At 42.9% G+C, this 26,123-nt stretch overlaps 2 protein-coding genes across 14 annotated transcripts in view; both read left to right on the forward strand.

Moving 5' to 3' along the window:
* Positions 1–21,478, forward strand: part of MPHOSPH9 (M-phase phosphoprotein 9) — a 23,442-nt gene extending 1,964 nt beyond the window's left edge. For 10 of the 11 annotated variants that reach the window (XM_040080412.2, XM_040080410.2, XM_040080413.1 and 7 more), the window contains 23 exons: positions 509–641; positions 885–1,035; positions 2,204–2,293; positions 5,174–5,667; positions 6,000–6,123; positions 6,788–6,878; positions 8,061–8,167; positions 8,580–8,705; positions 9,474–9,910; positions 10,491–10,649; positions 11,565–11,652; positions 12,456–12,671; positions 13,492–13,539; positions 13,906–13,970; positions 14,411–14,512; positions 16,015–16,152; positions 16,302–16,477; positions 17,182–17,346; positions 17,664–17,784; positions 18,110–18,213; positions 19,032–19,237; positions 19,608–19,676; positions 20,556–21,478. In XM_040080412.2, coding sequence (XP_039936346.1) covers positions 535–641; positions 885–1,035; positions 2,204–2,293; positions 5,174–5,667; positions 6,000–6,123; positions 6,788–6,878; positions 8,061–8,167; positions 8,580–8,705; positions 9,474–9,910; positions 10,491–10,649; positions 11,565–11,652; positions 12,456–12,671; positions 13,492–13,539; positions 13,906–13,970; positions 14,411–14,512; positions 16,015–16,152; positions 16,302–16,477; positions 17,182–17,346; positions 17,664–17,784; positions 18,110–18,213; positions 19,032–19,237; positions 19,608–19,676; positions 20,556–20,657 — 3,486 coding nt within the window. In that variant the 5' untranslated portion in view covers positions 509–534 and the 3' untranslated portion in view covers positions 20,658–21,478. Of the gene's footprint in view, positions 1–508; positions 642–884; positions 1,036–2,201; positions 2,294–2,918; positions 2,955–5,173; positions 5,668–5,999; positions 6,124–6,787; positions 6,879–8,060; positions 8,168–8,579; positions 8,706–9,473; positions 9,911–10,490; positions 10,650–11,564; positions 11,653–12,455; positions 12,672–13,491; positions 13,540–13,905; positions 13,971–14,410; positions 14,513–16,014; positions 16,153–16,301; positions 16,478–17,181; positions 17,347–17,663; positions 17,785–18,109; positions 18,214–19,031; positions 19,238–19,607; positions 19,677–20,555 lie in introns of those variants that run through there. The other variant, XM_040080415.2, reaches the window with a different exon arrangement.
* Positions 21,479–23,988: 2,510 nt separating this feature from the next.
* Positions 23,989–26,123, forward strand: part of PITPNM2 (phosphatidylinositol transfer protein membrane associated 2) — a 124,348-nt gene continuing 122,213 nt past the window's right edge. For 2 of the 3 annotated variants that reach the window (XM_040080742.2, XM_040080737.2), the window contains exon 1: positions 23,989–24,106. The gene's annotated coding sequence lies outside the window, so the exon portion shown is untranslated. Of the gene's footprint in view, positions 24,107–25,933; positions 26,052–26,123 lie in introns of those variants that run through there. The other variant, XM_040080738.2, reaches the window with a different exon arrangement.

The raw sequence follows: 26,123 nt of genomic DNA on the forward strand, positions 1-26,123 counted from the left end.
TGATTTAATGTTACATAGTAACAACGAAGCAAGTGATCTGTGAAGAAAATAAGCCAAATACGACACACAGAAGTGGCAGGGTTGGTTGAGTCTATCTCAGTTGGTCTCAATTTTATTATTTGTGGCGAGTGTGGTTCTCCCAGTGACGGTTCAGATCCTCAATGACATCGAAAACAGGAGATTTCACACCTTGCACGTGGCCTGTGGAGCCCCAGATTTTAAAAAACCAACCAATCAGACCCCGACAACACAGCTGTACCTGGAATGTTCTGCATTCAGCCGTCCTTTCCAGCCCAGGCGGGATGTGTTAGGAATCTTGGGGCTCGTGGGAGGCCCAACATGAGCAGCACCTGTTGGCACGAGTGAGAGGGGTGGAATATTTGCACTTTCTGGGGTGGTTTGGCTGAAGCAACTGTCTCTTCAATTTCAGTTCTATTTCTTCATGCAATAAAGTTGTTTGGGTTTTTTTAAAAGAGAAGGAGTGGTGCTTATTTCTCTCTGTTTTCAGGGTAATGTCATATTTGGGACTAAGATATGGAAAACTGCGATGTGGTGAATTCTGTACAAGAAACCCCTTCGTGCTCTGCAGCCTCTGATGTCAGAAACGCCCACAGCTCTGTCTGTAATTTGAATTCTAACAGGTAATGTGCTGAAGGCATCACTAACAAATACTTTTATTATTTTGGTTGTGCTTAGTTAGCATGCCTTCACAGTAATATTGGTATTAAGGTGAAATTTTTATTTCGACACGATGAGAGTCCTAATGGAAATGGAGTGTACAATTCCCTTCTGGCAGCCTAGCATATGTAAGGTATTGTTTGGGCCACCGTGTTGCACACCTGACACAATAAATAATTGAATTGTTTTTCCTTGTATTTCACTAGAAGTCCTTCATCCAATCCCAATGGAGTTTCTGGTTACTCAGGGAATACCAGGTCCTCATTAAAGCCTGGTTCTGTTGAGCTGCTTGCCTCCTTTATGCAGGATATCCAGAACATTGGACATGCTGACTCGGAAATTGTGAGGAACTGTGAGGTATTTGGCATTAAAGTTTATTTTTAAAAAGTGATATTAACGTATTTGCTTTGCATTTTGGAAGACAAATCAAATGATAAAATTCATCAGGAAGATCTGTGTTTATTCTTAATGATGGGACAGATCCTTTTACAATAAATGAACTAATCACCTGCCTGGATTTTACTGCACTTTTATCTTCATGTTTTACAATAATTTGTCTTTATATCTCAGTGTTTTATAATGTGGATCTGAACATTTTTTTCCCAAAGTTACAATAAAAATAGCAAGTGTTTGAACTAAAAAATTTCAACCGTTAAAACTGTATCACATCAGGCTGGTCTGAAGTGATTCTAGAAATTAGAAGCTTTTTTTCCTAAAAAAAGATTTTGTTCTGCTTGACTTATTTCTATAATCCATTTCTAGAGATGTATAGGTGATTGATTTGTTTCCAGATTTAAACCAATGCAAAAGTAATGTGGTTTCACTGAACTAATTCTCCCAAACACTTATTTGAACGTTTTTTGTCCTTTTGTATTTCAAATGTTATTATTATTTTTAGTCCTCATAAGGAACATCAGTTTTCCACACCATGGGCTTGTTCTTGCAGATTTTTGAGCTCCCTGGCTGGGATCCATCCAAGTGTGTGTTGACAGATGCTTAATTTGGGTTCTCTTTAACACCTCCAGGAACAGAATATTGATGTCTGTGTCCTGTGCTTCAAGCACCAAGCTCCATAAACATTAGCATTAAATGCTTTTTAAGCATCAGATTTGCCATGTTTCAGCAATGCTTTATATTTGATTTTTTTTTTAAATTATCTCTTGGTTTCCATGACATAATTATGCATCATGGCCTTTGGCTGGATTGCTGAGGGGAGGAGTTTCCTACTGAAGTGGATGGACAGAAGGGTGTTTAATTCTCAATTTTAGAGTTGCCTGTAATTAATGGGACTGGAATCAGCCTTTCCAGAATTTGACTGTTCCTTGCTGGCAGCTGTTCCTACTTTTAGTTTCCATTGATTGGCATGGTGGGGGCTGAATGTGCTGTGGGGTGGGCAACCACAGTTACTCAACTTTGTGTTATGTCAGCACCCAAGGATAGGATTGCAAAGCTGTCTGTAGCCAGGGAAAAAGGTAAGAGGTGCAATATTTCTGTGCTTTAATTATTTTACTTTGTGATTTAATAGGCAAGGTGGCTACAGCTACTGAGACTGGTAGAAAAACAATGCCAGGAACAGATAAATGCCCAGCAAGAGCAGTTCCACCATCAAATCCAAGTAAGTAATGACTGTTCATGGAGCTAGAAAAGGCCGGATGATTTTTTTTCTCCCTCCAAGACAATGCAGAGAGGCAGTTAATGGAAGTGGATGACTGGAGTGCTGTTTAAAGGATGCATATTTGAGACAGCCTTGGCTAATTAACAAAGTAACTGTTAGGAACCCTTTCAGGAGTGATTTGTGGATTATTTGTTTTCAATTATTTTGTTTTCACAAACGTTTGGTTCAGAATGCTCACATGATGGTGGGATTTTGTAGGTACAAGGTTTTTATTAACCGTTAGACTGTGTAATTTCTAATTTGGGACAATATAGCTTTCTTTTCATTAAAAAAAATTGTTATACAGCTTATCATCCTCTCATCCAGAGAGTATATAACCCAGGAAAACCATCACTGTAATAGCTGAACACCTGCTTCACCTTCAGCTGAACAGTTTCCTTTCTAAGAATGCAAAATAACCCATGTGAAGGTTCATATTTTTGCTGAATCCTTTTTATCCATTAGAACAGAAGAAATGTATATATATATATATAACAGACAGTAATTCTATAAATATACAATGTTTATATCTTCATCATTTCGGTTGCTGTTTTTCCCTCCCCTTTCCTGATGCCCTCCACACTAGTAGTAATCAGCAGTTCCTGAACTGAATTTCCAAGAGGTACTGTCCTTTTATCCTATCTCCTGTTTCTCCTGCCTCACCTCCCCACTTCCCCCTCCCTCCCATCTTGTTATTTTCGTGTTTCCTTGCCCTCGTTTTTCCTTCCTCTTACTGTAGTGGTTTGATTCACTTGTTGCTGATCATAGTCTTTACTAATCCATCGTGTTGGCTTTGTTGGTTTTTTTGTCTATTTTTAATAGGAAAGGCTACCTCTGGAAGAGCTGAGGGTGTGGTGTCAGCAGGGATTTACTGCAGGGGTTTCCACGCTAAAAACAAACCCAGCAGCTGAAACTGAGTTGTGTGAATGCATTAAATAAAATAGATGGAGCTATTCCAAACTTACACCGGTGTGACCTAGTGAGAACGCTGAAACACAGGCAACTCAACGCGTTCTAGTGAGAGAAATAAAAAGACACAATAATAATAATAATCTACTTTTTGTGGTAGGAAAGCAAGGTGCTGCATCAGCACCGGCATGACTCTGAGATAAGGTTTGCTCCATGCTGGGTTTCTGTGCTTATAAAAATCTCCATCCATGTGAGAATAGGGATAAAAAGACCTTGAGTTCCTTTGGGAGTCAGTGGGGTCAGCTCTTGGCTTATGTGATCTATACAATAAAAGATAACTGTGCCAGGAACAAGCTGTCACCAGCTGTGGATCATCCCAAGATCAGGATTTATCAAAGAGATTTTAAAAACAAAATTACAATCCCCAAACTGTAGAAAGCACAGCTTATTTTCCCTATTTTTTTAATCCCTTGCAGTTATTTGTGACTATGCAAAAAGAAGTAAAAATGCAATTTTAATTGGAAGAGGAGCCTTTCATTTTTCCTGCACTGGGTATTGATGACAAAGATTAAATGTCAGCAGTGAATCTGATCTTCTTTCCCTTCACTCCAGTTCTGTTCTTTCCCTTCTGTCCTCCCTTCCCTACCCTCCTGACAGTTGGATCACAGAATTAAAATACAAATGATTGCTGCAGTCAGGATTGAAATCATTAGCAGAACACAAAACTTTGTAGTGGAAGGAAACTTCATCCCAAGTTTTTTGGTTGTTTTTTGTTTTTGGCAGAGAAAGGCTGAACTGAAATTCAGTTGTTTTTTCTATTGCAAGTTAATCAAAACTCTGAGGCTTGATCCTGACTGGCATTACATGTAGGTTCCTCTGAAATTAAGTCTTCTTTTTTATTTCTTACTTTGAGAGAATAAATCATTTTTGTTCAATTTGTGCTCTCCAGTTGCTATTCACATGTGAGTAATGTACTGTAGTTCTGTGAAAAAACATGAGTTCCGTGCTCTTAAAATTATTACAAGTTTTTTTTTCTTCTTTCTTTCCTGAGGGAATTAGTTTGAAATATATTCTTGAAAACAATTCTATGCTCTGTCATGAGCAAGAATTGTGTGCTCCTGCAGTTCAGTAATCTCAACAGAACTCTGCAGAAGTGCTGGCCACAGGCACAAATGTGAAATCTCTCCACAGCCCTTGGCAAAAGCATTCATTATTTCTCAGAGCTGTTTCAGTATTGCCAGTGCACAACTGTGAAACTTTTTAAAAAACTGCCTAATATACTGCAATAAGCATTGTCAGCCATTGCAGACTAAAGAGTAAGTGACCTCTCAAATGTAGTGATCCAGTTCTGGGTTTGCTCCACTCCATCAGACACCAAAACGACCAAAAGTAGAACTTTGTACCATGTGAACCTCACAGCATAACATCTAAATTGGGTTGTTTGAAGTCGAGTTTTATGCAATAATCTTGCAGAGGTACATTGTTCCTATTCTCATGATAGAGTAATGGTTAATACTTCCATTAAAGCATCCTTGTAACCTTTAAAAATCTATATCCAAGTGAAAAAGTGTTTCAGACCTAAATTGAGCCAAACAGCTGGGTAGTTTGTATTGCTTTAGCTGGTTGGTAGGTGGCTGTAGTTCTGAGGGCAGTTAGTGGATACATTCATGCATGTTTCTAACATGAATAAATAACTACTGAGACTCGCAATTCACTGCATGGAATTAAGGATTGTTCCCATGGACATTTGACTGTTATGCACGGTATGTATTGATCTACCTTATGCATGAGATGTCTGCACACGTAAACTCGGAGTCGTACGGAGAAAATACTCTAAATCTCCAGCTAATAACATGAATCGAAGATGCATCAGAACAGGAACGGGATTTGTGGCAGGATCTCATGGGAATTGTGCCTTTTCCCCCCGTGCAGCTGATTCAGGATGAGATAAAGCAGCTGGTGAGGTTGCAGAGCAGCACCTGGGGCGCCGGCGGGAGCCGGGCTTTGCTCACCGACACCTTCCCCTCCCTCCCGAGCCCCATGGGGATGAGCTCGGAGGCTTTTGAGGAGCAGGAGAGCCTTGTGAGCCAGCTGGGATCCAGCGAAGCGGGAAGCCAGCCCGAGGCCCGCGAGGCGCGGCAGGAATGCGCGGGCAGCGAGGCCTCGATGAACAGCGGCTACGGCTCCCTGTCCGCCTCCGAGCTGAGCCCTGCCCAGCCCGGCCACGGCGGGGGCACAGACTGCACCCAGCAAAGTGCCCACGCAGCGGGGCTGCAGGCTGATGCAGGCAGCGCCCCAAAGCCAGGAGAACTTGTAGCAAAAAAACCAGAGGAAAATCCTTCGTCGGGGACGGGTGACGTTTTAGCTTTCCCCGCTGGGTTTGAACGTGAGGCTGATGAAGATCATCGACGTGGGAAAAAAGCCGGGTAAGTGATCAACTTTCCGAATATGTTAATTGAAAATTAGTAGTTTGAACGTAAAGCTGATGATGATCATCAGTGTGGGAAAAAGGCCAGGTAAGTGATAAGCTTTCCAAGCGTGTTAATTTATTGTAGGCAATCCCCTGGTTTGGGATTTTGGGTCATCGGGAGCATGTCTGAGTCGAATGGAACCTCTTGATGTTCTGCTGCTTGATAGAGAAATTTATTTATGTAGCCTGATGTTTCTGAATGATGCAGGTCTGCATCCCCAGTATTTAGCTGTTGTAGATGTATTTTGGGGAAATTTAAGGGCTGTGTGTGTGTTTCTTACCATCTAGTAAATCTTTAACATCATGGGCACAAAAGTTGAGACAAACCCAACCAAAAAGAGCGCCTGCAGATGAAGTATGTGTGAACTCTATGCAAGAAAATGAGAGAATGAAGAGATTACCACTTGAGAGTGTAAGTCTCTTTTATTTCTTTATGTTTTTCTAACTCTACTCTTGTAACTGGTATTTTTTCAGAGTCACACCATGTTCTCATTCGGCGTTCACTTTCATATTTTAAGCATTCAAGTTCCCATTCACATATTTAAAGTTCGTGTGGGCAAAGTTTACTTCTTGGATCATTCCACACTTAGGCACAGAGCTATTTTGGCTTATTTTATTGATTACTTAGTTTTTGTCTTCACAGCTCCCTGCGTGGCACATGTTCTCTCCTTGTAGAGATAATGGCCACACTCTCAGCTGAGGCCTCAGGTCATGGTAATTTATTGTGCCCTGTAATTTTTGAAGGATCTTTGATTTCAGCTGGTGATGCCTCTTCTGGCACACAGGATTCTTTGTGTGTTAAGGCATTAGCCACTTTGCTCAGGACAAAAACACGGGCACGTGTCTTAGGAAATATCAGTTTCATTATGTAGCTTAGCTTAGTTCCACTTTTGGCTGTGATTAGCCTCAATATAAATTCTGGGGGTTTGGATCATGCTGTATAATTGTGTTTAATCTCTTTGCTTAAAAAGACTTAATAACATTTATGTGCAATTTTTAAAAGTGATACCCTTGTTTTTTTCTTTTCCTTGCCTTGTGATTTTCCTTCTGAATTTGTTTTTCTGTTGTAATTTTAGACCAACCTTACTGATGCTGCTTTGCCACCATACACTTTTTACCTCAATCAACCCAAGGAAAGTCCAAATTCCATAGTGTCAGAAGCTTCAGGTATAGTTAATTTCTTGTACTTAAATCCCCTTTCTTTTGAATTCTCATTTTTAAAACTGTTACTGGAATGCATCTCCTATAACTTCAGGGAGGTGAGGAGGATTTAAGCACTGACAAGCTTTGCTAGAGCATTAATTCTGCTTCTTGCTCCTGTTTTCCAAACTGCTGGCAGCTCCTGTGTATCACTGCTGGCAGATGTAGGACATGAGCAGCAGTTGGGATTGTTTTTTCCAAATTTCTCAGCATTTCAAAGCTGAACTTTGTGTTTAAAAACTGTTTCATAATGGAATCACTGTTAATATCATTGTAGGGTGTGAAATATTAGCATCAATGGTGTGGTAATTACAGGAGTTCATGGTTTTAGAGGCAGAACTCCTGTAAGCCAAGGGCATAGTTCTTTAATTGTGTGAATAAACAAGAACAAAATAATGCAGTGTGTAATGTGGCGATTCTTTAATTTTGGGGAGAGGGTTGATTTTTTTGTGGTTTGGTAAGATTTGGCTTTGTTGTTTTGGGGGTGTATGTGAGGGGTGGTTGCTGGTGGGTTTGGGGTTTGTGAGTTTTGTTTTTTTTAATCAAAGCCAGACAACTAATTCACATATTTTGATCATAACAGGGTGGATTCATTTCAGTAACAAACAGGGGCACAGAGATGCAGCCCTGCAAACTGTGTATAATTATTGCTTCTTCACAAGCCACTGAGAGAGGGACACATTTAAGCAATTGAAGTGGGATTGAGGCTGTGGCTGTTCCTCTTGTGCCATCCCTCTTAGTCCTGGTAGTTTGTCTTTTTGCATGCTACAGAATGCTGCACAAATGGAAGAGTTTGCAATATCAGGTGGCTGCCTGGGATTATTCCTTGGGTGGTACCAGTTTTAAGTGCTGTACTGGAATAATTAGAAATATAACTTTGTGGTAAATGAGGATTTGCCCTTGAACACCAAATCTTTGTGTTTCAAGTGATTTATAGCTTTTGTGATTATGTTGCCTGTGTTTTGCATCGAGATGTTTGTAACTCCTGGCCCAGTAACAAATGCTCTAATGACATCCTTGCAAATAACTAATACAGCATTCTTGCTACTGACAAAATAACAATTTACTAATGGATTTTAGATTCCTGTTCTATAGCTGCGAGCTCGAAATCTCTAATTTTAATTTTCTTTTGGTATTTTTTCTTCTCAGGACTTTCATACTGGAAGTTAGATGAAAAGGAGATGTATCACACTTTACCAGAGAATTTCAGAAGTGAGTTGCCTGGTGCTTTCTCCACAAAAGTCCCACCAGTTCAGGTAAACTTCGTACATGTTTAAAAGTTGTCGAGTAGTTGCTTTTTGTCTTTGCTGTTGGCCTGTGATGGAGAGAACCAGCCCTCCAGGAGTTGCATTCTCTGTGAGAGCTCTTTTGTTATCTCAGTCTCTCCTACCCTGGCTCTTCATTATTCCTGTACCCCACTAACCTCACTTGGAATTTACTGACCTTCTGTCATTCCAAAGAAGCTGTGTGTAGGAGATGAGAAGTGACTAACTAATATGTTACAGGTGTATGTGCCTCGTTAAAAACCCTTTTTTGGCCTGGTGCATTGAATAAATCTGCCTGCTCTGAGCTGCTTTATTAGCGAAACCCACCCCAGAACTTGCTTATCATTCTGGAGGTAGAGGATTGTGTTCAGAAAAAGTAACGTAGCAATTTTGCCTGTTGAAGTTGTCTTCTGCTGACGAAAGGAAGTTGTCATCACTGAAGGATATTTATCATAAAAGACAAAGGGAAAACAAGCAGATGCCAGATCAGAGTTTTATGCCTTCTTCCCAGCCGAGTCACCCGCCAGAGGTAAGGTGAATTTCTTTCCTTCACCTGTCGGTTGAGGATAGATCGGGCTGGTTTCACATGGCTTGGCCCCTGCTGCCACCTCCAGCGTTATGCTGGAACAGCAGTTTGAGGGATGGAGCAGCTTGGGAAAGGATCCAGCCTGAAAGAACCTCTAAGAACAGCCTGAGCCGAGAAGCACCTTTGCTGCACAACCTTGAGGATGCTGCAGGGACGGATCTGCTGCTGCTGGGGCTGCAGCTGCTGAGCTGCACGTGTTACTGCAGTGGCAGGGGTTTCAGTGCTCCCCACCATGGAACAGGACAGGCACAGGTTGTGGAAATGTTTCTTTGTTGTATCTTTTTCTTTATCCAGCTCTCAGTCCTGTAGATAACCCAGTAATGGTGGCTGCTGTGTGACTGTATTGTTTAGGTAATTGATGAAGTGCTTTTGTAACCCTGCAAAGTTATTGTTTCGACACAAAACCAGACATCGTAGTCCTTCAGGTGAAACCACTGGAATTTCAAAGGTTTTCTAGAAAGTTACAGATCTTGGATATGTCCTTTATTTATTAATGGAAACTTAGAAACTCGAGTTGCAATTGTTGGGAATGTGTATTGTCATTTCAGTGTCACGGGTGCCTTCATGTTATTTGTCACCTCCAAATGATTGTAATAATATTCAATATAATACCTGCAGCATGTTATATGGTTTACTGATGCCTTTAGATAAATTCTGTTCATGTAAATGGAGTTAAATCACAAATTTTCAGCGCTGTAACTTATTTCCTAGATCTTGACGTTGGACCCAACCCTGCATATGAAACCAGGCCAGCAGAACCAGGGACGCAGTTTTTTCCATAGCCCTGAGGACTCTGCTCCCTTTTCTCCAGACTCTATGGCAGAGCCTGGATTTCCAAGTCAGTGTGACACAGACTCTTTTTCTCAGACGAGTCATTCGTCTCAGCTGGACGATTCTCCAACACACCCTGCCAGCAGCAGAGCTGTGCACTTGGACCTGTGGAGAAATCACCCATTCCAGGGTGCAAACAGGGCCAGCTCTCCCTTCCCAGTGGCTTACAGGGATGTTGACAAGGATAATTCACTCAGCGCTGAGGAGGAAGAAACACTGACTCTAACTCCATCTTCTGTTACCCAGTGTGCTGACAGCAGTGTGCCAGATTACAGCCTTTCACTGGCATCTGCTGAAGATCCTGTGGTAATGTCAAAGTAAGTGATTTTTTTCTTTTTTTTTTAAAGTCAGAAGTTTGGTACTTTCGTGAAAGGAATGAAATAACAGTAGTAAACCAAACGAAATATGTGAGTTCTTTTGGTCACGTCTCTTTATACATAAAAATAAAAGTACATCCTTCCCTCATAGGCGGAGTGAGGGAGTTCATTTAGGCAGAGAATTTCAAAGTTCTGGGCTGAGGGGTTATTTTCCTCTTTGGAATCAAATGTGGAGAAGCACAGAATTCCCTGTGCTTAGGAAAAATAAACATCATCCATTCACTGTTGAAGCTCTGATGATTTGCACACGGACAGGCAGACAGGGCATTTATTCCTTGTAAAAAAGTAAAGCTTTATATTGTGTTTGTATCTATTATTTGTATATAATAATAATATCTACCTTTAGTGATGTGAAGACTTCTCTGCCTGCGATGACAGAGCTGTCTCTGCTTTAGCTTGAATGCAAATAGAGTTTTGTAAGAGACATTTATATGCTGAGTTCATTGTGTGCAAATGAATCCAGCAGTGCGTGGCCATGTGGACGGCTGGAATTTAAAAAAAATTCTTATATTGAAAATAGGATTAGACAAAACCTGAGGGAAAAACACGCTCGACACATCGCCGATCTACGAGCTTACTATGACTCTGAGATACAGAGCCTAAAACAGCAGCTGGAGTCAAGCCATAGAAGTGCTGCATCTGAGGACCTGAGGAAAATCAATCAAAGCCTTGCTGACAGGTACTGTTTGTCCTTCTTGTCTTTCCCTGTACATGGTGCTCTTTATATTTTAAAGGCTGAGTGTCCTCGTTTGGAGTATCTTGAACAGTTTATATCCCTCTTCAGTTGTGAAGATTACACGCATCTATGATACTAATATTTCCCTGTTAAATATAAAATGTGGATTATTTAATGCAGCTGCTAAGTTGTGGCTGCCCCATCCTTGGTTAAGGGGTTGGACAGGGCCCTGAGCTGCCTCATCTCGTGGAGATGTCCCTGCTCATGGCAGTGGGGTTGGAGCTGGGTGAGCTTTGAGGTCCCTTCCGACTCGAGCTGTTCCATGTTTCTGTGAAGATCAGTTCACTGTTGTTAGACAGTAAATGTGGTGTTTGGACCGATTCTTGTTTGACCTGGTTTTTTCTGGAGCCAATGCAAGCTTTCCTCTGGAGTGGCTGGCAGGCAGAGGTGCTCCTGAGCAATTTGTAATGGAATTTTTGTTGGAGGATTGTGCTCTCCTGCCATGCTGGTGAACATCAACCTTCCATGTCACAACCACAGGTGACACAGGACCATTCCTGAGTTCACTGGTGACTTTACCCTGGAGTCTGTGTGCCCCAGCTGTGCATTCCATTATCCACAGCTTGAGTGTTTGGTGTACACAGAATAGTGATGTGATTTCTGTATCGTTATTGCCAGTTCAAACACATATTGCAAATTCAGACCGCTGAAATACCGCACAAACTCTGTGTGTTCCCAGTTTCCTTCTCACCCCAGGCCACCACAGCCCTTCTGAGCAGAGACACTGCAGGGGCTGAAAAATGTGGGAGGAGATCACAAAACTCGTGGGGATGCTTGAGGAAGGAAAAAAGGCTATAAAATGTTGATTTATTATTTGAAAACTTCAAGAGGTTGGTGTAATCTCTATGTTCTATATAGGTGTGACCAGTTAGATGCAGCTCTGAACGAAGCAAGTGCTCGCATTAAAGTCCTTGAAAATAAGAATAATCTGCTAGAAAAGCAAGTGGTAAGTATATGTCCTTAAATCAAGTTGCTTTTTAAAAGGGTAAAGGAATGAATGTTTTCATTAATAAGCTGTTCAGTGTTTCCATACTTACCTCATTTTATTTTTAACCTTTCAACCTTTACCTTAATATATAACATCAGCCCACAGGTTACAGTGACTTTCCTACCTGAGTTTCTTAGGATTCCTTACTTTAATCATCATCACTTTTGCTCATTAACTTTTTTCCAGGTTCGCAGGGATCAAACAAAGTCTGAGAGTGAAATACTGTGATGGGTTCATCATGTTTCTCTTTGTTTGTTTTGTTTTAATTACTTTGTTATTAGAGCTGGGATAAAAGAAATCTCCCTTATGCTGGAGCAAAAATACTCTCTTTAGGTATATTTGCAGTTTTTCTAGCTAGGCCAGACCTGTTATGCATAAATTAATGCATAGCTGCATTTATCAATCAATAACCAGGACACTCTATCATGAAAGTTGAACACTTTGTCATCAGAGGTAGACACCTGCAGAGACCAATTCCACCTTCTTTAGACATTTTTCCATGCTGGGAAGTAAGTCAATCAGATGGATTGAAGGCTTCTCCTCTAGATATTTAAAATCATATAAAATAAATACATTTTTGGTGAGTATAGTGTTATTCTTTCCAAGTCAAACAATGAACAAAAAGCTTGTTTAGTTCATGTACAGGTGTACCCTTGTTTTCTGTCCAGGTGATTTTAAGATAATCCTTTGAACTGAAATAAATAAGCTGCCAGGAAATAAGAATATCTTACACATCCTAAAGGATGTTTTCTGTCCTCCAGGCAGATTGGAGAGAGCGTTTCTATGCCATCAGTGACAACTCCAAAGTCCTGCAGGAGCGGCTCGAGGAAATGCGCACAGCCCACAAGGAGAAGGACAACGCCATCAGCCGCCTGAAATCCAGGCTCAGGGAGCTGGAGGAGGCTTTTGAGAAGGCTTACAAGTTATCTGACAATAAAAACACAAGGCTCCAGGAAGAAAACAAAATGTTTCAAAATGTGAGTGAGGAAATGGACGATGGTGTGGGCAGGGGGAACGACAGCAAGTCCCGGGTGTGAAAAAATCTGAGTTTATGACTGGAAAGTCTTAAGGCACAGCAAGAAAACAGAAATTCCTCAGCTGACTCCTTACTGTGCTGGGTGTTGGAGGGCACTGTGCACCTAAAAGATACTTCAAAACAATTATTTAAGGCCGCAAGTGTGTCCTTGATGTGGTAACCCTTGCAATAATCTGTCTCAGGAATTTTATTGCTCTAAATTGAAGATGCTACGTGAAGTTATTTTAGGACGTAATTTTTCCTCTCTTTAGCTTGTTGGAGATGGACTAAACTTTTCATACCTCATCCCAACTTGCTAAAACTGTTCATTGTGTATGATTCAAAGGAATCCTTCCTCAGATTCTTCAGGAAGATCTTTATGGTATGTTGAAATGGACTGGCAGAATGGGTATTAGCTGGAAAAGCTACTTCATGCTTTAATTTCTTTTTTTATAATTGAAATTTCAAAAGACAAAGTCACTTTTAAAGCCACTGAGGAATTTCACTGGTTCATTCGTTCAGTTGCTTTAGAGACAAATAATTTGAAAATTAGAAATCCATTCTGTAAGTAGCTCTGTCTCCCCTTGTCCTGTCTATAACTTTTTGTTCCAATTAGAAGATGATAAGAAGAACTTACAAAATGTACTTTAATAGTATTTGTTATCCCCTGTAGTGCTTCTGCATGTGTCAGCCAAGCTGTTGAGATGATTTTACAGCAGCCAACAAAACTGTTAATTGACTGTGGTCTCACTGTGGGTTGGTGTTCTTTTGTTTTGTTTTAGCTTTTAGGAGAATACGAGTCCCTTGGAAAAGAACATGAAAGAGTAAAGGTAGGCACAGAGTGGATAATTAAAAACCCAAACAAGCAAACTTGGTGATAATATTCCATGGGATTAGCTGAATTTAACTTAAATATTTTGAAAAAGCTTAAACAGAAAGATCCATATTTATCTTTACTGATAACTTCCTTCTTCAGAGTCCTGGAGGGAAAAGGAAGGAAACTGGAATCTGTTATTTTCCAGTCACAGACAGCAAAAATACTGCAAAGTCAAAGCCAAAGAAATTTAATGGACCCTTTGAAATTGGAAGGTGGAATTGATGTATTGTTTTCAAGACTCATCTGGAGTTACTTGGGTTTTATTTAATGCACTTCTGTAGTTTCTGGGCTTTTTACATTTTTCTTTATGTCCTTGCAGGATACGTTAAATACAACTGAAAACAAATTGCTTGATGCAAACACGGAGATTTCTGATTTGAAAAGGTAACTCTGAAACTTGCTATTGTTTTAACAACATGAAATACAAACTGTGGCCTAAACATCTACTCCCAGAGGGTGATGGCTGTAGATCTTTCAAGTTTAATTACATTTTATGAAGCATTATGAAGTTGCTTTATGCTACTGGTACAAACTAAAAATCTCCTTAATTTAGGATATGCATTTTTTCCTACTTCCCCTGCTTCCACAGCAGTGTCGCCTGGTCCTGTCTTTCTGGCCAGATTACCTGACTGATTTAACTTAAATTCAAATACATATTTACATCCATATTCATATTTAGATAGAGATGCATAGACAGAAATGCAGCAGTTGCTCTTGTTCTCCTGCTTCATCCAGAATATCTGAATAAAAAATGAGCAAAACTCTTATGAAAGATGATGTTTCTTTTATGCCATTTAAATCATCTCATAATGCATCTTTTTAAGGACAATTTTAAAACTTGAAGCTCAGCTCAAGCAGGTGGAACATGAAAATGCACTGAAACTTCGCCATATAAGTGAAAATCGTTTAGGAACCTCTTGTGCCAAGTAAGTGAACATTCAAACATGAAAACAATGTGTTTTGGAATAACTTTTAACATGTTTTGGCTAAAAATGGATCAAGATGAGGTCAGTCCATGGGCTGAGCTGGATTAAACACACGAGATGTAATCCAGAGATTGGATGTGCCAAGAAATTATTAAACCCAAATAAATTCTCTGGCTAGTGTATCTCTGACTTGGCAAAGTGTCCCTGCTCTTCCCAAATGAGCGTTTGCCAGGTCTCAACTGCTCAAAGATCTCCGCAAAGATCTTGGGAATGCCATCTGATGGTCCAGTTAGACATTGGAGGTTTTCTTTGTGTGTCATTGCTTTGAAAGGCTGATTCCTGCTTAGTATGGGGCTCTAAATATGGTTTGTACAGGATTCCTGAGAGCAGAGTGGGAAACACTCTGGTTTGAATTGGGAATTTACGTTAAAGAAATTCAGTTTGTGCTCTGCTTTTGTTTGAGGGGGTTTTTTATGTTTTAAAGGCCTGAGAAGCTTTGTCCCCCTCTGGTGTTTATTACCCAGTTATGGCCTGTTCAGTGTCTCTCCCGTTTCAGCCCTGATGCTGTGGGGCCCAGAGTGACAATTTGGGGATGTCCCTTTGGATGTATGGAACAGGAGTATCTTGGGGAGATGGGAATTCTGATGATTACAAAGACTGAAATAATCAATGTATTAATATATTAAAGGGACAGATTTCTGTTTAGAGCTTTGTGAACCAGACCCCTCAACAATGACCAGAACAAAGAAGGCCTGGGCATGGCAGATCGTGTCCATCAGGGAGGGGGATGTAAGAGCCAGTATGGATTTAGGAGTTAATCTGTCCCTGACTGATCCCAGAGGCTCAAGAAAAGCTCCAATTGAATGCCCAGCAGGATAGATTCACAGAATAGTGCCTATAGTTCACACCTTGGGTAAACAAGACCCTTTTTTCCTAATTATCTGCTTTCCTATGAATGGAAATCACATTTTTCTTTTGATACCTCAAGATAATGATATACTAATTGATGCTTATTAGTTGATATTTATCACCCTTGGGCCATCAATGCTGGCTTTTTCTTGTTTTTTCTTTTTAATTTTTCTAATGATTGTTGTCCAAAGGAAAGCTGGGATCAGATGCTCTGACCTACTGCAGTAATCTCCACCAAATGTTTTCATTTAATTAGTTGAGATCTACTTGCAACCCCAACCTGGGTCTGAGTAAGCAGCATTAAATTACAGGAAGATCTTTGTGGAGCTCTGTATTCTAAACATATTGTGTAATTTAGGCTGAAACTTCAACATATGTTTTGGGTTTTTTTCCCCAAATATTCTATTTTTACTTTACAAGCGTATTTTAAAACGCAGGGGGTTTTTTCCCCCAGTATTTACAAGTTTGTTGTATATTTGTTTCTGTTTATTGGAATAAATTGCAGGTTTTTCTTAAAAAACAAAACAAACAAATGGAAAAAAAAACCAAACAACCAAAGCCTTTCATAATTTTGAAGCTTTTTATTCCCACAGCAAGCTGGGAACTCCTGATGTCAGCAGGCGAAAGTGGTTGATACCAGGAGCTGAATATTCCATCTTCACTGGGCAGCCTTTGGAGGGCCAGGAAAGCCCCAAGGACAACAGGCTGGAAGAAACCTATATTCCTTCTAGGTGAGTTGGTTTCTGAAATCTGAACTAAACTAAAATCTGAACTAAACTTCTCCATGGTTTTGTTTATTCTGTTCATGTTTGGGTATATGAAATAAAATCAAATCAAAAACTTGGTCTTTCTTTCCTTCCACCACCTCGCATTCTTTAAGGCACCATTCTCCTCCTGAGAAAGACTCCTCACAGGAAGATTCTTCAACAAACACAATAGAAAAGAAAGAAAATGAGATGTCAGAAGCACCAATTATAAAAGCCTTTAAAGAACTTGAAGAAGGAAAAATATTTAAAGATGGGGGTACACAGACGGAAAAAGAGGATTCACCAGCTAGTAACTCTTTATTTTTTATCTTCCTGAACGTGTCTTTAATGGCTTTTCTTTGTTTGCATGTCTTTTGGCTTTGGTATTCTCAGTCCACCAGCTTCAGTGATGGGATAAAAAGGGTTTTAGCATGCACACTTGTGGGGTTCTCCAGGAAAATTCCAAGTTAGATGTCTAAGGGATTTGTTTAGAGTAGAGGGAATGCAGAGGCTGTTGTTAGGTCTCAAGCTGAAGACTAGTTAATGTCCCCTTTTCTAAGAATATCTCAGTGTTTATAAACAGTTAATGGAGCCCTAACAAAGCTCTGGCTGCTGTACATCCATTTTAGTTTCCATGGTGTTGTATGGGAATGGAATTGAGGAAGTGGGACTGCCCTGAGCTGTTTTAACAATGCTGATTTAGAGAAAACACTGAGTCTTTCTTAAAAGCTCAAATTCTGGGGCTCAGGCAGGTCCTTCAGCCTTTCCCAAAAGATGCTTTTGTCCTGATTTCCACTGTTTCTCTATTAAACAGTGTTACTCAGCATCATTTCTCCCTCACACACTGCAAAGATCCTTTTTCATGAGTTAAACTGTTCCACGAGTAGGAAGAGACTTGAGCAAAACAGCACAACTACTCTGATGTGAAGGAGAAAAAAGCTCAGTTCAGGGGAATATTTGTGAGTTCTTGTGTTGTAAAAAGATTGATTAATATAACAACTTTCTTTTAATTAGAACCATCAGCTCGACGTCAGACTGTTGGGTTTGTTGAAGCTTCTTTGGTTGCAAACCGATCTCCAGAGAAGGGGAAAGACCAGCACAGACCCAAACGGTTCAGCTCCCCCTCTGGCCAGAGGTCATCGTCCCTTCCTCCTGCAAACAGGAAATCCAACACTCCCAGTCAGTGCTTTTCTCAGCTTTGCTTTGTGCTACTCAAACAGTAGAATCAAATCCTGAGAGGCTGCTCTAGATGGAAAAATAGGGGCAGGGTTTCTGCATTGTTCTGACAGTCTGAAAAAAACCCCTATGTCTGTAATCACAGGATATGTGAGAGTTCTGAGTTTATTTTCGTTTTTTCATGTTGTGATGCACTTCTCATCTAATTTAGATAAACATGTAGACAGCTTTGAAGAGCATTCTTTTAAGCTGTAAGCGCATGAGTGGGAGGTAGTGCACTGGGGAGTTTGAGGTAGATAAACATACTTTGTCTTTTGCAGCAAGAAGAGAGATAATGCTGGCACCAGTGTCTGTGACATACAGCCCAAAACGCTCTCCAAAGGAAAACCTCTCTCCTGGATTTAGCCATTTGCTCAGCAGAAATGAAAACACAGTGACAAGGTACGAGTCTGGTGAATACAGTTGTGTTGTGATGATTTTTAGAGCAGCAGGATGTTTATCCAGGCTTTTAATGCTGCTGCTTCTTGTTCATTAAATGTCCTTGAAAATGAGTTGTGGAGATTCCTGAATACGAAGCTAAGTTGTGCTTTTTAAAATCTGGCAAGGAAAATCTAAAATTACTGAACAGGATTTAGAAGACTTACAGATTGCTTCTTCTAAAAAAAAAAAATCACTTATTCAACCAAAAGGTGAAAAAGTAGAGAATAATGTATTGCTTGATGCATGACTTCTAACAAGTAATTGCTGTGTGCTTCCTGCTCTGTAGATTTGATATCCTTCTAGATGACCTGGAAGCTGGTGCTACTTCTACTTTGCAGCACAATAATCCGAGGAAAAGGCTCCAGTTTCGCTCACTGGATGATGTAGAAGGTAATCTGTCACAGTGGAGGGGAACTCCTCTTTATTTCTGTACCACAATTCTTTCCACAGTGGTAGTAACTGCTTAACTAGAAAACTGACTCTTTGCTCTGTGAAGTCCTACTTTTAAAAATCCTCTAAATCTTGCCTTATTCCTGTAGACAGAGAGAGATCCTGTTCATACAGTGTTTTATTTTTATGTATATCTGTGTATGCACAAACACAGTGGAACAAGAAAAATAATTAAATTGGGAAAGAAGGGCAGTACATTTCCTTGTGCTTAACTCAGTTATCTAATGCATGTCTTAGTGGGGTCTATATTAAGATGTACACAGAGTCATACTAATAAAATTCTATTGCTAAACACTGCATTATGAACAGCAAAGAGTAACTAATAAAAGCAGTTGTTTCAGGTTTTTTGAAATGATTGAGCTTTTCTCGCTTCTGTAATCCTTGCAACGATGTTCTGCTTTTTGGTTTCATCCATGCTCTTATTTAGACTGGTGTTTGCATGACAACCAGTCATTGGTGATATTTACAAATGTACCAGTAAAAATAATTCCTAATTAGTACAACACAGGAATCTGGTTGTTATCAAAATATATGCTGTGTTTCAAAGATCACCATTTGAAAGATGACCCATGCAAATGTTTTGCATTCCTTTGGGAAGCTGTTCAAGGCAAGTGACTGAGGCTCTGAACTCTCCTCGGTTTGTGCACTGCCAAAACCACGCTGCTTGTGCTGTCATTAGGTTCTTTCTCTGTCCCATGTAACAATTTCCCAGATAATTACAAAACAAACTAAAAGACTCCTTCCTGTTCTGTTGGTAGGAAGGCAGCATTCAGGTGTCAGACACAGCTCCTGTACTGAATCTGTCAGTAATGGAATGAAGAAATCAGCAGCTTGGGAGGAGAGGAGCCAGAGGCATGAGGCAGTGCAATCACCTTGTGAGGAAGACTTCAAGTACACAGCAAGGATCACAACTCTGGCTGAAACTGAGAGGCTTTTTGATGAGCTGACTCACGAAAAGCAACAGGCAAAGATTATTTTTTGTTTTCGTGTTGTGACAAATTGTAATTGTTGTATGAGAGGTGAGGGATGGAGCCATTTATCAGTGGAATGCGTGGCTGAAACTCATCCACAGCTTCAGTGTCACGTCAGGAATGTGCCATTATCCTTCCCTGCTCTACTTGCAGTCCTTCCCTGTCCTTAAATTCATTAAAGGAGAGCCACTGTAACACAAACTCAGTGTGGCTGGGGGTTGGCACAGTGTTATGCTGTTAAAGAATAAAACTCTACTTGTATCTGTAATCCATACACCTCACCTCTCCTCCTGTAAGAGGAGTTAGGAAGGCTCATATTGGCTCTTGAAACTAATTTACAGCTGAAGTGTTTTCTGTTATTAGATTGAGGCTGCACTGAGCCGAATCCCTTGTTCTGGTGGAAGAATGACCTTGCAAGCGAGACTAAATCAGGTGAAAAAGCTTCTCTCTGTTACTGTTCTCTTTTCTTCTTCCACAATTGAGAATACATAATGTAGAGGAGAGATCCTCTGGGCAGTAAGTGTGGGTAAGATTACTGTGGAAATTTTTATTTTGTTTTATGTTATGCTTTTATGTTATTTAATATCTTCCATTTTTTGTACATGGGATGCATTTTGCCAAATTACTGCAAGAAGAGTCTGTTCTTGTGCTAACATTGAGAGGGAGATAAAGGCAATGCATTAACAAAATGCAGTGACTATGAAATAGATCCCTAAAGCTGCAGAGAGGATGTTGTGCTGTAGGAGAAATTGAAAACTTTAGGTTTTTGGTTGGGTTTTATCTCCTTGAAAGTACAAAGAAGAAAGTAAGAGGGTAAAAATAACTGGTTTAGGTGGAATACAGAGAGATGCTTTCTGTGGAAAACTCTGCAGACTCTTTTGATAAAAACAAGTCTCAAAGTTGTCTTTTAGAGGTCTCTGCAAAGCCTTCAACTTCAACATTTCCTAAGTTGTAATCCTAAGGTGTGTTATCAGTTTGAAATTTGAAGTGCATTCCAATAAAACAATACTGCCACTCACTATGTGATCAGCTGCTTCCTAAATGAGCCTCCCTAATTATCAGCCTGTCTTAATTCTTGTCAGGTTTCTCTCATGGAGTTTTGTAAGTCAGGTGTTAAAAAAGCCAACAAACACATAAAAATAACATAAGTTTGTAGGTTTTGGGGTGATAACGGTGCTCCTAAGGCCTCAAAAAGAATACCAGGAATATAGGAGTGATAGCAGTTTCCTAATTTTAGAAGGATCATTGGATTTTATGATAAATTATTAATGCTTTTTGTTCTTTCTTTTAACTCTCCATTTTACATTTTAGGAAGCCCTGGAAGATCGTTTGGAAAGAATTAATAGAGATTTGGGGTTAATACGAATGACTCTGAAAAGATTTCATGTTTTAAGAACCTCTGCAAATCTTTGACAGTTCTCTCTTGACTGCAAATATACTTTTTTTTTTTTTGCACTAATATATAACGATGCACTCAGTAAATGCAAATTGTTTTGTATTTTTATAGAACCTGAAAAGTAGTTTTGCAACCATGTTACCCTTTACAAACAGCAATATTTTGTACTTCAAACAGCCACCTCTATTTTAAACGTATTTTTGTTACACCTGAGAAATCAATGTTTATCCTGTATTGTAATATTTTTAGAAATATTAATTATTTTTAAATAGTGATATTCAATTTATAATAAGAAACTAAAAGGCAGCTTGTTTTCAGAAAAAAAATGGTAGTGTTACCCTTTTGCACTTCCTCCACCATTTTATAAATATTTATGGTGTGATGTAAATATTAGCCAAGAGGAGATTTTGGACTTTAATACAAAAAGCAACACGCGTTACCTGTGTTAAAGAGAATCCTTTTAACCCAAACCTTTAACACGGGTGTTTCTCTTTGTGACAGAACTGTGAGCAATACTTGCACTATGGCTGGCTGGGGCAGGAAAATCCTTCTGTGATTTATCTGCTTATTTATCCCAGCAGTCACAGTGAGGGTGTTTTGATCCTGTGAGGATTCACCTGGCAGCAGCCTCCTGTCTCCCAGTGAAGAGCTCCACTCCAGGACTGGAATTCCTTCCCTGCAGTTACTGGTTCCGTGTGCCAGACTGGGTTTTGTGCCAGTGTTCTGTTCGTGTACATTTCATGTGTTTGTGAACATAAATGAATTTTTTCTTGGTGAAAAAAAAAACCCCACATATTTGCCAGTTGACATATTGTTGCATTACTGTCCGACATTGATATTTTTGGTTTGTATTTTAATATTAAATAAAAGTTTTAATTAGATTCTTTCCTCCTGCCCAAGTACAGTAATAGGCTCTGGGATATTACATCAGCGATAATGTAGGTTTTAATCATATTGTGTGTCTCAAATTCTGTCCTTGTTCAAGATGTTTAGCCACCAATGATGTGATTAGAGGGCCAGAATAGCTGTCATAAAGGAAGCTTGAGAAGGTCTGATTCTAAAATTAGAGGGCTGTGGTTTAAGATATTTGATGAAGAGCTGCCCAACCCATGCACGGTCTTTTCAAAAAATTCTGCAGATTTTGCAACCCATTCTTCCCTGGGGGTACTTCCAGGGCAAGATCAGGGCTGGGGAGAAGTCAAGGGTGGGAGTTTCTCGTTTTCCCCTTTACTCTAAAATGCAGAAATTGGGTCTGAATGCTTGGAGGGGACTTGCTCCAATGCATTTCCAATCTCCACAAAGAGAAGTAAAATTCTGATGGCATTCCATGTTCTCACTGGTAATTTTTACTTAGAAGGGGTGGAAGGGGGGAAAAAAAGAATCTTTACTTCCCTGCTTAGCTCTATTCAGCTGCAGTTTTCCCACTATTTTGTTATTAATAGGTACAATTTTAAAGCATTCTTCAGAAATACCAGTCAGCCAGTGGGATTTTTCTGAGGGATCCATCACAGGAGAATTTCATGAGTCCAGTAATGGTCTTGTTTTCTTTCATCAGCGCTACAGCAAAACCAGAGAATTTTCCTGACAGACATTAGAGGCAAGTAGGTAAATCAGCTCTGCTCTTTTCACTGCCTCTCCTCGTAACCTCCCTTCATCTCCACTCCATTCTCTCCAGCACTATTCATATTCATGGACTCTCTTTTATTACAGCCAGAAAACTGAATTGTGAGTCAGAATTTATATTTTAATCAAAAGTCCTCCTCTGTCCGTTGGGGCTCTTTGGGCTATTTCTGTTCCATTATAACATTGAAGGGGGGGGGGGGGTAGAAGTGTTGCTTTTAGTAAACTTTTAAGCCAACCGTCTTAAATATCTGTGTGACCTGTTCAGTGTGGTGCCTTTGGCCTGATTCATCAGAGGGGCAGAGGCTCTGCAGTTCCAGATTAAATCAGTGGGAGGCCTGAATGCTCAGTGCTCCTGAAAATCAGACCCGAAGCACCAAAAACTGGGACACGGGGAGCGTTTACTGTGAGAACCTGCCCTTTGCTGGACATTGTCCTTTTGTTTTTAATCCCCTTAACCCCAGAAAATTGCCTTGTTCTCTCTTTGAGGACACATAAGGATTGCCAGATAAGCAGAGAAGCTTTTGTGGAGGACTTTAGTCATCTTCCTCTTGTGTTCTCACCTGACACCTCCCAGCTATGTTGGCATTTATCGCTTTTCCAGATCTACAAGGTCCTGACTGGAGCCCCAGGCTCTCCTCTGCCTCAGTCTGCCCTTGCAAGACACTCCCGTGCATAGTTTTCTCTATGATAATAAACATTTCAACTCTTCCAGCTCTGAGATTTACTTAAACGCTGGAAAATAAAATTTCTGTTTGTTCACCTCTCTAGAAAGCAAACAGAAACAGTTGTAGCATTGATAGGTTTAGGCATAATCTGCCTCGCACAAAGCTCTAACGTGGACTACAGTTTAGTGTGGCAATGCAGGGAGCAGTTATAAAACAAACTGCGAGTATTTTTCTTTTGCAGAGAGGGTAGAAGCTCTGGGATGATGCATCCTGAATGAAAAACAACCGCAGGAAATTAACGAAGGTTTAAAAGGCCACTGTCAATTTCATCGCAGGGTCTTTTTCTGAAGTTTCTGAATCAAACGATCGCTGAACTTTTTGAGACTTTTATTATTATTATTATTTTCCGCCTACTAAGCTTTGCAGAGAGTAAAGTTCGAGGGGTCATGACGCAGCGCTGCTCTGAGGGCAGCCGAGGGCAGAGCGCGGGCGGGGGCTCGGTGAGCGCCGTTACCCGCCCTGAGGGCACCGGTACCGGCCGCGAGCGGCGAACGAGCCTGCGGCGGGCGAGCGGAGGAAGGCGGCACCAGCCCGGGGGATCCCCGCACCATCCGCTCTTTTTTCGCTGTTTCGCGGCTCTTTCTCCGCTGTTTCCTCGCTGTTTCTCCGCTCTTTCCCCGCTCCTCCCGCGCCTTCCCCTCACGGCAGGGCGGTCCCGCTGCCCCGCGCTCCCCGCCGCGGCCGGCAGGCGGCGCCCTCGCCCCGCGCGCTCGCCTGAGGGAGAGCGGCGCGGGGAAGGAAGTGGCGGCTCCCGGTGCGCGGGGCTCGGCTGGGCTCGGCTCGGCTGGCGGATAAATCCGCGCGGCCGCCGTGCCACGGCAGGGCAGGGGCAGTGCCGGCGCGGGGACCTTCGCCTTCCCCGCTCCCTCCTCCCCCGCAGCCGCGGCGGCCCGCCCGCCTCGCCTCCCCCCGCCTCCGCCGTCCCCGCGCCGCGGCAGCGCCGGCGGGCGAGGAGCTGCCCGCGCCCGGCCCGCCCGCGCCGGGGATTATGCCAGCGGCGCGCGGGCATGCCGGCAGGCAGCGACCCGTAGGCAACGGCAGCCGCCGAGCCGCGGCGGCATCGGCAAAAGCAGCAGCAGCAGCAGCGGGAGCCGCGGCCGCCGCGCCGGGAGCAGCCGGTGCGTGGCGGGGGGCGCTGAGGGCGGGCGGGGGGCGGCGGGGCGAGCACCAACACCTGGCGGCCCCCGGGCCGGCCCGGCCGTGCCTCAGCGGGGGCGGGTACGGCGGCGGGCCCGAGGGGAGCTGAGCCGGGGCGGCCGGGCCCGCGGGGCGGCTGCGGTTCCGCGGAGGGGCCGGTGCGGCGCGGGGGCCCCTCCCGGTAACGCGGAACGGCCCCCGCGGGCCGCGGCGGGTCCCGGGCGGCACCTGGAGGCTGCCGCGGCCTGAGGGGGGCCGGGCTGTCCGTCCTCACCCGGGATGCGGCGGTAAAAGTTTCCCGATGGAGCAGTCGGTGACCGGGAGGGCCCCGCGGCCATGGCAGCGCCCGGCATCGCACGCCGGGGACGCGGGACCGCAAGCCCCGCGCTACCGATCCGGCACAGCCGGTGTCGGGCTCTCCCTGCGCTGCCGGGTTGCGGGCGGCAGACACCGCTCCGTGCCCGCGGGGACAGCCGGGGACGGACGGACGGACGGACGGAGCACCCTCCGCGCCGGGTCGCGGCACACGGAGCCTTCGGGGTGGTCATGGCTCGAGGTCAGAGCTAGCCCCCGGGAGAGCTCCGTCCTGGCCTCCTTCCTCGGGTACCGCATCTCCGAGCCGTGAATTTCACCGATTTCGGCTCTGGCAGAGGCCCCCGGTGGAGGTTTTAATCGTGCGGTGGCCCAGGAGCCCCTAGGACGGGGCCTGGCCGTGGCGAAGGGGTGAAAGGTGCTGCCCAGGGGTGCCTCCCATCCCTGAGGGAAAAGAAGAGGGTGAGACCCACTGCAGCCTCAAAGAATAAACGCCGGTGACTGATTATAGCTGAGGGAGAGCCCCGTGAGCTTTCGGGGCTCGAGACCCCCCTATGTCAGGGCACTGCTGGGTGGCGATTGGGAGCTGCCCGTGCTCCTCAGGCGGGAGCGGGAGGAAGAGATTCTGCCCTTTGGAAAGAGCAGAATGCCCGTTCCTTAGCTGGATGATGGGCTACAAGAGGGGATTCTTTTTGCTGGGCCTGGCAGTCCTTTCTCCTGGCCTCCCCATCCCTTAACAGAAGAGGTCCTGCCTGGTGTTCCCGAACAACCCTGGGCTCTGTCCTGGAGCGTGCTACTGCCGTACGGCTGCAGCGTGAGCAGCTCCAGCTTTTTGCCCAGCTGCGGGAGGGTTAAATCCCTTAATTCACCTCCTCCCCAGCCTCTCCTGCTCCCCTGAAGAAGCAGAAGCACACAGTGCACTGAGGTGCTCAGCCTGTGGCCGGGAGCATCATTCAGGGAGCCCCTCAGAGGAGCGCCCTGCTCAGTCAGCTACGCAAGTCAGTTCTGTCGCGTTTCATGTTTAAATGCCACGGCGGAGATGAAGTTTATTTAAAGTGTGCATTTAAGCAAAAAAAAAGAAAAAAGGTTTCTTCATGTGTTGGTACCTGCTCTAAAGTGAGAGCTTCCATCTTCTCTGTGCTCTGTGCGTCTGGAAGCTGCTAAGTGGAAATTTGATGTCAGGAGGCGTCTTCAGGCTTTGAAGACATAATCTGTGAGTGCTCAGCTCTGACCAGGACGGTGGCAATAGATCGGTCTTTGTGGACATCGGGACTTGAACAGGCGGATGTTTGAGTGCGTGTGAGAGTATCAGTGGCTGTAGGACTCCTTATCCCCCGATGGCACCGATTCCTGCTCCGTGCCCACATCTTTTTGCTCGTGCTGTATTTTTATCGCGCGGTTTATTTTTGTCATGACTGCGCTGTGCTCCCGAGTAACACAAGACGACTGACTGCCTTACAGAGTTCAGCACTGCCTTCTGGGCCAGGGGTTTCTGCCTCTCAGTGTTGAATAGGAGGCTGCTGTTTGTAGGGCAGCCTTTTCCCCTCTTTTCCTGTGGCAGACCTGGTGCCTCTGATGGCTGATGGATCTCTGAGTGCCTGGGTATTCTGACAGGTAACCAGCCCCTTGTTTTGGCCGCGGGCTGCTCGGGAATTGAAACGCCTCCTCGGGATATACAGAATAAAA

Source organism: Hirundo rustica, chromosome 17, assembly GCF_015227805.2.
Source record: "Hirundo rustica isolate bHirRus1 chromosome 17, bHirRus1.pri.v3, whole genome shotgun sequence".
Lineage (NCBI taxonomy): Eukaryota > Metazoa > Chordata > Aves > Passeriformes > Hirundinidae > Hirundo > Hirundo rustica.